Source organism: Sycon ciliatum, chromosome 5 (genome assembly GCF_964019385.1).
Source record: "Sycon ciliatum chromosome 5, ocSycCili1.1, whole genome shotgun sequence".
NCBI lineage: Eukaryota > Metazoa > Porifera > Calcarea > Leucosolenida > Sycettidae > Sycon > Sycon ciliatum.
Window position 1 is genome coordinate 3,186,793 of NC_088647.1, and position 11,864 is coordinate 3,198,656.

The 11,864-nt window shown below is 48.2% G+C and overlaps 1 protein-coding gene across 1 annotated transcript in view; it reads left to right on the forward strand.

Annotated features, from left to right (window-relative positions):
- LOC135817192 (receptor-type tyrosine-protein phosphatase mu-like) overlaps window positions 1–11,280 on the forward strand; it is a 53,218-nt gene extending 41,938 nt beyond the window's left edge. Inside the window, exons 17-25 of the mRNA XM_065330322.1 lie at window positions 756–837; window positions 1,917–2,007; window positions 2,783–2,859; window positions 3,568–3,702; window positions 4,092–4,250; window positions 4,446–4,606; window positions 7,620–7,761; window positions 7,990–8,065; window positions 10,111–11,280. Coding sequence (XP_065186394.1) covers window positions 756–837; window positions 1,917–2,007; window positions 2,783–2,859; window positions 3,568–3,702; window positions 4,092–4,250; window positions 4,446–4,606; window positions 7,620–7,761; window positions 7,990–8,065; window positions 10,111–10,169 — 982 coding nt within the window. The 3' untranslated portion in view covers window positions 10,170–11,280. The remainder of the gene's footprint in view (window positions 1–755; window positions 838–1,916; window positions 2,008–2,782; window positions 2,860–3,567; window positions 3,703–4,091; window positions 4,251–4,445; window positions 4,607–7,619; window positions 7,762–7,989; window positions 8,066–10,110) is intronic.
- The last annotated feature ends 584 nt before the right edge of the window (window positions 11,281–11,864 follow it).

An 11,864-nucleotide genomic window follows, 5' to 3' on the forward strand; every position in this document is an offset into this window, starting at 1 on the left:
GACATTCGCGGTCCTGCTTGTGATCCGTGTCCCGTTTTCTGGTCCCCTTTCCATAGGGGTGACACTTGCCCCTCTGGGCAGTCATGCTGCTAGTAGTAGTAGTAGTAGTAGTAGTAGTGTGTGTGTGTGTGTGTGTGTGTGTGTGTGTGTGTGTGTGTGTGTGTGTGTGTGTGTGTGTGTGTGTGTGTGTGTGTGTGTGTGTGTGTGTGTGTGTGTGTGGTGTGTGTGTGTGTGTGTGTGTGTGGTATGTGCAGCGATTTCCAATCGATAGGTTGCGGGTTCGATTCCCGACGATTATGGTCACACACGTCTTTCTTCTCTTTCTCAGACTCTTCCTGACTTTTCTTTCATTCTCCTGGGTGGTTACCAACAGCCAGTGTATGCCGGAGTATGTGGTGTGGTGTGTGTGTAGAAAAAGAAAAAAAAGAAGAAGAAAAAAATGGAAAAATGAAAAATAGGGATTCACTGGCCAGAAAAAGTCACTTCAAACAGCTGTGTGGTGGATACCAGGCTAAAAATAGTGGCGGTCAATTCATCAGCCTTGCAAGCTGTTGAATGGTGCAATCCCAGCACAAGTTGCCATGTCTAACATAGCTGTTCGCTATCATCGCTCCCGCGATGGGCATATCTGAGGTCTGAGGTGTGTGCACATGTGTGTGTGTGTGTGTGCATGCGCGTGTGTGCGTGCACGTGTGTGTGTGTACGTGTGTGCGTGCGCGCGCATGCGTGCATGTGTGCGTGTTTCCTGGCACCAGTCCAATTGCGGTTGCTGGATTTGTAAACTATGTCAACAACATGGGTGCACATTCCGACCTTGGATTCGCCAAGCACTACGAGGTGGGTAGACTACAGTATGGACATTATACAGTAGAGTCGCGCGCTGAAGAACGCGGAGCCCAAGAACGTCCAGCCTGAAATTCTAAGAACACCACAGCCTAAAGCTAAGAACGGCGGTGTTGGTTTTCTGGCAGCTTGTGGAATACATATGATCCAGTACGGATTGTTTCTAAGAACGTGCTATAAGAACGCAGCCAGATTGCAGAAAAAATAAGAACGTCCCAGGCTAACCCCTTGGAAACAACGTTCTTGGGCGCGCGACTCTACTGTATGCAAGAGTAGTGGCTGCATGTGTAATGAAATCCAGTCGCGTCACTCAACTTTGCGCCTTGCATCATTTCGCAGCCCAGTGTTCACAGGTCTAGGGCTGCACAATGGCCGTCGTGTACCTGAACGACGCGACTGGATTTCATTGAGCAGCACTGGAGTTGCATGCAAAATGTATTGTGTGTAGAAGTGAAGGGTTTGTGATGTTAAAAGTAGAACACACTGCTGGAACAAGCACAATCCTTGATGTGTTTTTGTTTTTCTTCTATCCGTCCATTCTCGGTCTGAATATTAACCATCCATGCACCCACAAGCACATCCGTCTAGCTACCGACTTCTCTTTTCAGCAAGTCACCCATTTATCACCAACCCCACCAGCCAACGATCACTGTTTGCCTCTCCGTCTGCATTCATCTATCCGTCCGTTTGTTCATCCATCTACCCATCCATCCATACATCCATCTATCCATCAATCCATCTATCCATCCATCCATCCATTCACCTACTCACCCATTCTCCCAATCCATCCATCTTTGTGCCAGTGAAAACAATAATAAGAGGAAAAAAAGAGTGTTTTAACTTCGAGTTTCACGCACTAAGCAATCATCGAAACTCGGAGTTAAAACATCTTCTTTTTTCCTCTTATTATTGTTTGAACTAGTTCTGCTTTTCGGTATTGAGCACTCTACTAGTATTGGACAACCTGGAACTTCTCTGTTTTTTTTTGTGCCAGTGAAAGATATATTATTTTATTGTATAAACAGGTCGTAATGAAATGACCTCAATGTACCTGTGATGTTACCGTTGTTCAGGTGGTGGGTCCCATAGGGCAGCATCATATGGCCGACGCGTCACTTCAACCGGAGAACCGCGGCAAGAATCGCTACAGCAATATCGTGGCATGTAAGGACTAAGAACACAGGTGGGATCGAGGGGGGGGGGGGTCAGTACTACACTCATATCTCTGTTATCCGGGGTGGTCCAGGACCAGGCATTGCCCATAGCTCGGAAATGTCCATAACTCTGAATCACGTACATTTTTATGGGAAAGTGCCCAGATCTGGCGTATGACATCACTATATCTACAAAATTGGCAAATGGGTAGTAATATATTTCTACTAAAACTCGTCCACAGGGTGCCCGGTAGACTGAGGTGCCCGTAACTTGGAGGTCCGGATAAGAGAGATATGAGTGTACTGTAGTACGTACTGTGAGGTCAGAGATGGTGTGGATCAGTACTACTGTAGTAACAGACATGCACAGGAATCATACAGGTTTCTTGTCAGCGTTCAGAAGAGACCAGTGACACAGCTCTTATACTTTTGTTGGTGCTATGCACAATGGATGCTGTTGCTCTTCTTGCAATCTTCTCGAAACGATCGCCCCGCAGTCCCCCGAAACACCTCCAAAGCGGATAGATTTTTTCCAGCTGATCTTAGTTTGGTTTGTCCCCCTCCCCCCCCCCCTCCCCCAGAAAAAGAAACAAACACCTCACCTCATTGCAACTGAACTAGTAACTGTACCTGTTATCATTCCTGCTGTGTGTTGCACTGTGACATCATTGTGTGCCATCATTCCGTGAAATCATTCTGTGACATCATTATGTGACATCATTATGTGACATCATTATGTGACATCATTATGTGACATCATTATGTGACATTATTCTGTACGCTAGATGAGCACTCCCGAGTGCACCTCAAGGTCCTCAACGGAGAGCCAGGCACCAGCTACATCAATGCCAATTATATTCACGTGAGTAGCGACATTCCCAGGAAGGCAGCTAGCAGATAACCTGCACATACACACACACACGGGCCACTATGAAGATAGTCGTTGAGGCTATTGCCAGCTTTGTTCGCTTTGGCAGAAGCATCATATACACGGCAGTATGGTGCTTTGTGGTTATGCTCGACTGATGCTGTACCCAGTGGTGAATAGGTAAATAGTACAGCGGCCCAATTGGCACAGCATTGGGAACTTCTTCAATGATACCACTTTCCAGTTGATCCTGCATGAAACAGAGGGTACCAGGTCCAAGTCCTGCTTGGAAGCGGAAGGATTTTTTCAGCCGTGCTGCAAACCCAAGTCAATTTGGGAACTTGTGGCCTGGCACGAGGGAAACATGGATGCAGCGAATGAGATTTGCGGTCTTTGACCACCTTGTGGTGGGTCTGATCTACTCACCTCTCACCGCTTTAGGAGCTGCATCTGCACATTGACCCTTTAGGCTGGTGGCGTTCCTATGGATACGGAAAACTTGGCTTAACCAAGTGTCACACGAACCGTGCAATTTTAATGTATGATTCTGTCATATTGCCGTAAGACTTCTGGTTGTGTGTAAAGCCGCTTGACTAGTAGAGAGATTGGCTGACCTTAGGCTAGCTCATAGTTAACTTGCGGAGTTTTATCTTTTCAACGCCAGCTGTTATTTTAATTACTCGTTTCCGTTCTTCCCTTCAGCACCCAAACCAGGAGCGAGCGTACATCGCCACGCAAGGTCCTCTGGGCACCACTATTCGGGATTTCTGGCGCATGGTATGGGAACAGGGCAGCTCCACCGTCATCATGGTCACAAACCTTCAGGAGAAGGGAAGGGTAAGACCAAAGTGGAACGTACTATTGTGTTGCCGTGCCGCGTGGGCACAAGGTGCACTGTACACCTGTGTGACGTGCTTGTGTACTGGGTACTAGTGATTGTCTTTGTCGGCCATTTTGTGCAACCGCGTCGAATTATGTGCAATCCCGTTGAAATTCCGTTATGATTTGATGATGAATGACTGAGAACTCTAAACTGAAGAAGGGCCATGGTCATTCCGCTGACAACTTTCAGAGGTTTTTGTTTTGAAGTTTTCTTCCCTTTCATTGAAACCGACTGCTACACATTTTTAAATTCCTTTCCAATTAAAATTGGAAAAGGAATCGTAATTGCTGCAACTTGTTCTCTTTCGGCGGCTAATGAGTTGATGTGCTTGTTATCTGTGTAGGTAAAATGTCATCAGTATTGGCCTACGGAAGGGGATGTTGTAGATCACCGCAAGAATGTGTTCCGCTTCACCGAAGGCATGGACGTCCCACTGACCGTGGAGATGATAAGTGAACAGATACAGTCATTCGCCACGATTCGGACGTTCTTTGTCAGCCAGGTATGTTCATCCGTGGACACTTACACACACATGTGTGTGTGTGTGTGTTCGTGTTCGTGCGTGCGTCCGCCTTGTTATCTATTGGGCTACAACTGTCTCTGCTGCGTGTTTGTTGACGCTGTTGTTTTTGTTGTTGTTGTTGTTGTTGTTGTTATTGTTGTGGTTGTTGTCACTGTTGCCGCTGTTGTTGTGAAGGGTGCGAATGTACGGCAGGTGAACCAGTATCACTTCACACACTGGCCGGATCATGGAGTACCAGCGACTGCTGATGATTTGCTTCGCTTCGTGCTTGGTGTGCGACTGTTCAACGAGAAGCGTGACTTGGAGATGTCAACACCAATAGTTGTGCACTGCAGGTAAGGGTTTTACCATGACACTTGACATTGATGCACATCTCCGGCATGCCCATAAGGGAACTCAGGTGGTGGCGTCACTGAGACAGGACACGTTCATAGTGGTTAAATCAAGATGAGCAGGTGGGTAGCCCGCATGGGGCAAGGGGCACGTGCACCCCCCCCCCCCCCCCCCCAATTTTCGACCTAGGTTCAGCATGCACGTAATGACCATGAATGACAAACACCAGCCATCCTAAAAATGTGCGACCGTGCACCCCCCCCCCCCCCCCCCAAAGGGGGAGCAGCTACGCCCCTGATGAGTGTAGTCAGCTGATACCCATGTAAAGGTTCACTGAGGGGACTCACACATTGCCGTAATTGACAAGAGATTGACAGCCGCCATGATGACTTGATGGTAAGGGTTCGAATCCGTAATATGCAGCACGGCAGAAAGGTAAAAACCCACAACAGGATAGACTCGGATGGAGAGCCAATGATAAATTTATAGTAAAGAAAATAATTATCAAGGAACTACAAGTTACGTTATAATGTCCAATAACACCAGGACATTATAGCATAACTTGTAGTTCCTTGGTCTCACAACAGGAGCGAGACTTTTTCTTAAGAGAGCATGTCTGAGAATACCAAAGTATGTGTGCAAGTGGATCTCTCCGATTTCGCTCAAAATTTGCAGGTAGGTTCCCTTTGGGGTGTGGATCGATTGTGCAAAGCCCTTGAAAAAGTTTCTGAAGGGAACCTTGAAATTTGCATACCCCTCAAAAATGGCCGAAATATCACATTATTTATGGGTCTAGAAACGAGTCACGCCACAGCGTATACGAACAAGCTATGAACAAAACTCCATCAAGCCAACGTTGCCTCACCTTAGAAGAGTTCCTGGAGCAGTACCGTTTAGCCACGCCAGCATCCCAGAAGACGAGGTCCATCACCCCCTGACGCCACAAATGATCGTCTTGAAAATAGCCAATTTACAAGCGCTGGCAAAACAGCCAGCTACGTCCTCAATTGGCCAGAACTATACACCGGCAGATAGTAGAACACCTCTTCTAGCGCTCAGGACATGTCCCCCATCTTCCTTTTGGGGTTTTCTTGAAATAAACTTTTTTGAATTTTTCCACTCGACCATGCTGAAATACGGCCAAAGTCATACCTGCGCAGGAAAGCTCGCCCCTCCGCGACGTCTCCTCAGCAATTTCTACTCCAACACTACTCCCAAGGCCGCAGAACAAAGTGTAGTGTTGACTCTGACAAGGAAAAGCAGCGGTGATCACTTGTCACTCCAAACAACAAGCTTCTCCTTGCGCCACCAATAATTTTTTGTGCGACTGTTGATGCAAAAGTGACTGAAGGCCTGAGCGCAGCTTTTGAATTTTATTGCAAGATGCACGGTGAGATCGCGTGCTCTGTGACGTAGGATGACGCTTCCTGCATCACGATACGCGGCCTTCGATCGCGAATGTGCCTGGAACGCTACTCGGAACAGATCATGATGGCAGAGGTAAGATGAGCTTCATTTCCTGCTTGAACTGCTGAGAACCCCCACAAACTGTCCTAGGAGTGTTGCAATGGCAGCAAGCCGTTGAAATATGTCCTGTACAGCATGGAGAGTTATTCGTCTTTCACACTTACCTCCTGCAATCCCGAACATAGTCCAACAGTAAAAGTCCCTTGTTTTCATGTCAATGCTCGACAAAAGCGGCTAGCTCGGTCCCTTTGTGTTGACTGGCACGCGAGCAGCACTGGCTGCACGCACTTGTCGCGTGAACTGCATGAGAGATTTCTTACGTCATAAAGAATGTGATTTCATCATCATTTCACTGGTCTTCGACCTAAATGGTCAGGGAAAGTCCCGGTTCGTAGGCCTACAACACGGTCAGCATGTTCTTGAGCGCAGTAACAACACAAGTGTGATCACTTCCAGACCAACGGGCGTTCAAGGCGAGTTACAAGCGCTCTTGACAAAGGTGACTCTGAAATCTCGTGAGCCGTGGGCCACGCGACTTGGCATTCTTGCGTCACAAGGCACGTGATTTCACCGTGCATCTTGCAATAAAATTCAAAAGCTGCGCTCAGGCCTTCAGTCACTTTTGCATCAACAGTCGCACAAAAAATTATTGGTGGCGCAAGGAGAAGCTTGTTGTTTGGAGTGACAAGTGATCACCGCTGCTTTTCCTTGTCAGAGTCAACACTACACTTTGTTCTGCGGCCTTGGGAGTAGTGTTGGAGTAGAAATTGCTGAGGAGACGTCGCGGAGGGGCGAGCTTTCCTGCGCAGGTATGACTTTGGCCGTATTTCAGCATGGTCGAGTGGAAAAATTCAAAAAAGTTTATTTCAAGAAAACCCCAAAAGGAAGATGGGGGACATGTCCTGAGCGCTAGAAGAGGTGTTCTACTATCTGCCGGTGTATAGTTCTGGCCAATTGAGGACGTAGCTGGCTGTTTTGCCAGCGCTTGTAAATTGGCTATTTTCAAGACGATCATTTGTGGCGTCAGGGGGTGATGGACCTCGTCTTCTGGGATGCTGGCGTGGCTAAACGGTACTGCTCCAGGAACTCTTCTAAGGTGAGGCAACGTTGGCTTGATGGAGTTTTGTTCATAGCTTGTTCGTATACGCTGTGGCGTGACTCGTTTCTAGACCCATAAATAATGTGATATTTCGGCCATTTTTGAGGGGTATGCAAATTTCAAGGTTCCCTTCAGAAACTTTTTCAAGGGCTTTGCACAATCGATCCACACCCCAAAGGGAACCTACCTGCAAATTTTGAGCGAAATCGGAGAGATCCACTTGCACACATACTTTGGTATTCTCAGACATGCTCTCTTAAGTAATTGCGAATGTGCAATTAGTGACTTCCCGACAAATGGAAGTAAATTGTATTCAAAATGCATTGGCAGAAGGCGAGCGGAACTATTCCGAATAGTCCTGCATGGCTTGCAGAACTAGAAGATCTTGTAGACACTTCTGAGGGCGTACTGTGCTGCTCATTGTGCTTGATTTGTGATCAACTGTGCAGCGCGGGAGTGGGCCGAACGGGCACGTACATTGCTGTGGACACTGTCGCCCAGCAACTGCTCAACAAGGACATGCAATTCGTTGACCTGCTGAGTATAGCGTGTCAGATGCGATGGCAGCGCGTCAGCATGATTCAGACGGAGGTAGGGAGTTCGTACTGGTACAGGCATCATCACTGCACCACGGCTACTGTAGCAAGCATTCAACAATATAATTGATTCGGTGTCAGGTGCATGAACATGGACGTCAGCAGGAGGGTTCTAAGTTTACTTCTCTTCTGCCTTCTGCATGTGCATGCAGCCTGTGCTTCCGGTAGCGTGTGCTGGTTGTTTTGAACATCCCTGTTGCGATTTTTCTTACTTGCTCTGCAGGGTCAGTTTATATACGTGCATCACTGCATCGCAACCCTCATCGACTGCATTACGAAAGTGGAAGAGAAGTCTCCCGGTAAGGAACGCAAAAATGATGTAAACTTGTGCACTTTGCGACGGGGGTGTTGGCGTAGTGTTGCGGTTTGGGTTGTGTCCGTGAATGCTGCAATGTCCTGTAGGTAGGTGCCACTGCAGGGGCGTAGCTCGTCACCCGTTCAGGGGGTGCACCGCCGCACATGTGTAGGATGGCAGGTGCATGTCATTCATGGTCATTACGTGCGTGCTGAAACTAGGTCGAAATTGTTAGAGGAGGTACACATGCCCCCCCCCCCCCCCCACCCGTGCCCCATGCGGGCTATGCGCCTGCCACTGTGTCTGGCGCCTCACACCGCATACTTATACAGTATGAATGCACCCGGCACCCGTACACCATACTACAGTGCTGCTCAATGAAACCTGATCAAGGGAGTATGCTTAGCGCCCCGTCCAGCTGGAACTCCCAGTGTTGCCAGGTCTAGAGCCACACAGCGCCCGGCAGCACGTACTTGACTCGCTTGATCAGATTTCATTGAGCAGCACTGTACTATGACATCTTACACACACACACACACACACACACACACACACACACACACACACACACACACACACACACACACACACACCTTTGACCTTTCACGCCCATCGCCGGAGGCGATGATAGCAATGCTACGGCAGAAGCCATAGCAACTTGTGCTGGGATTGCACCATTCAACAGCTTGCAAGGCTGAAGAATTGACCGTCACTATTCAGCCTGGTCTACACAGCTATTTGAAGTGACTTTTCTGGCCAGCGAATCCCTATTTTTGGTCTTTTCATTTTTTCCCGCACACACATCACACCACATACTCCGGCATGCACTGGCTGTTGGTAACCACCCAGGAGAATGAAAGAAAACTCAGGAAGAGTCTGAGAAAGAGAAGAAAGACGTGCCCACACACACACACTTGTACTTGCTCACTGCCAAAACTGGTCACGTGGGTCTCCCCGGGAGAGGGGAGAGAGACTCAAAAGGAATCTTGGAAAGATGACTCAATTGGCCATTGAACCACCCAACGGCCGACACCCCCTGAAATCCTCAAACTAGGGTGGACTTGAAATGATCCCACTTATCGGCTCACCACATCTCAGTAAGTGGGCGAGGACAAGGTGCAGAAAAAGGATTGACGGCATCAGGGTATCCGTCCCGGGATCCAACTGCAGGTACCCCTGCCCCCAGTGAAGGTAATACTTGGTACTAGTGTGGGTGGCTAAATCAGAGTGGATCTGATAAAAGCTTCACTAGCACCATTGGTTACACAAGAGTTTATCTAGCAAGAAGTAGTCCATGGTTAACAGGTATGTATACTTCAAATAGAAAGTATATGAACCCTGAAACCAACAAAGGTGGTAGGTACAACAATACACCTTCAAGCAGCCGAGCCCGTTGGCAACAGGCCCACCACTATCTGGCATAAGTGTACCCACCAACCGAACTAGCTGGCACCAAACACACACACACACACACACACACACACACACACACACACACACACACCTTCTTCCTTCCTTCTTCCACTGCCATGACTGGCTATGTGGCCCCATACGGGGCAGACCAGGAGACGTGTTGTCCACCGGGCGGGGAGCGCCATACTCAGCGCACGCGGGCCGCGCGAACAGCGTTACACTTGTGCCTCGCAATATCCTGCGGCCGACGAAAACTGCGCGCACAAGTGCCACAGATGAGGGGCTTCGCCACAGGCTCCATGCGGGACTGGACAATAGCGTCAACAGCATCACGGCAGGTGACCCGCCATCCCTGTCGATCTTGGACGATGTCACCAAGCTGCTCCAGAGGAACGCACACACACACACACACACACACACACACACACACACACACACACACACACTTCTGCTAGAAGTAACAGCTTGTGTGTTTTAGCGCAATTCAAGTCATGTGTAGCCAGTTATTCTGCTGATCCTGTCTCACGACCGATATTAAAGTGCTGTTGCTGTTCCTGCTGCTGCTGTTGCTTTTGTTTCAAATCAAATCTTTATTCTCACTTGTTGTTGTTGCTGTTGCTGTTGCTGTTGGTTCAGGTCTCTCACGTGGCCAGATCTTCAGAAAAATTCTTGAGGAACGATACAAATTGTCCTAGTCGAGCCTGGATTTCGTATTCTCGTGGATTTCACACTTCACCGTACGGCTGTCGGAAGCATTCAGCTCGGCTCTGTCCAATCACGACTATAGCACAGCAGCTGCAGGGGCACAGCTACACAGCTGTATACCTACTGATCTCTCTCTCTCTCCTCTCTCCTCCCTCCCTCCCTCTCCCTCTCTCTCTCTCTCTCTCTCTCTCTCTCTCTCTCTCTCTCTCTCTCTCTCTCTCTCTCTCTCTTTCTCGCTCTCTTTCTCGCTCACGTGACAGTAATAGCAGTGACTGCATGCTACAATGGTTGCCAGCCAGGTACTCACCCCATGTTTCTGATTGAAGCTACGCCTATGCCCAATGCCAGAAAATGATTGTATTTAGCCATAATATTTATTGCCAAATTTCTTTACGTCCTTTTGCATTCTTCTTTGCCTGAAAACCATATTCACACACACACACATACATTGTATCGAGAGCCTATGCGTTCCTGCACCAAATTCCCTACGCCAGCCAAATAAACAGTTGAAAAGGATATACGGTGCATAGTCATGCAGCACACACCGCACAACTTCCTTTCATGTATAACCGTAATAGACATCCAGAACCACATCATGACATCGGCTTACATTGCCATGACATCATAGATTCTATACTATTGTCGCCATACCTGCATGCTGACTGGCCTCGGACCCAGGCACTACATTGTGTACAGAGGTACTGGATTGGAATAGATCAAACCTGTGCCATGTAACTCGTTGTAGTAACAAGACGGCTTTTTAGTGATTCATGGTTCCGGCTTTTTGTCCCGTGGTAGCTTGCCAGCGTTTGTTCTAGACGGTCTAGAACTGCATATTCAATTTGTCCACAAGCCACTAGTACCAGATTTCCCTTGCTGTCCTTGTGCCTTCACACAATCATTGTCTTTCTTAGCTCAATCACGGTGTAATGTATGTTGACTTTTAAAATGCATGTACATTATGGTATGTGACCGGATGACTCTGTTGAAAGAGCTGCTAGCTCAATGTTCACACCTAGTCAGTGTTCATTGCTCAGCTAACAAGATACTCATCTGATTGTCAACCAGAACTTCTTGAATATCGGCCAAGCTCAGTTGCAATGCCACTCGCATGCCGAGAGAGAGAGAGAGAGAGAGAGAGAGAGAGAGAGAGAGAGAGAGAGAGAGAGTGTGTGTGTGTGTGTGTGTGTGTGCGTGCATGCATGTGTGTGCGACTGTGCGCGTTTGCGTGTGTGCGTGTTCATGTGTCTGGTGTGTGGACGTGTGTGACCTGTATGTGCCTGCCTGCGGCATCAGCAAAACACTCAGTCTTGCTGTATGTTTGTTTATCAGGCTTCTATATGTACTACTATGACAGCCACCTTGGAAACACTTTATACTCACAGTCGCCGAGCCTCCCGGCGAACGATACTCTAGAGAAAGATTCTGCTCCAACCGGCCTCCATAATTATCAGGAAGAAGCCATGATTGGGGCTGGATCGAGTTGAAGTGTATCATCACTCGAGCACTGCATCCAACCAGAAAAGGAACATTCAAACACTGTGACTGGAGAATGCTGCAAGGACCAGCTTTATCCGTACATGATCATGTACAATGACAATGTCATGTAGCTTGCCTTGGGCCAATCTCCACACCACTGAGCCAGACCCCAGTACAGTTTCAAGAGCTAGACTAGAGGTTCTACT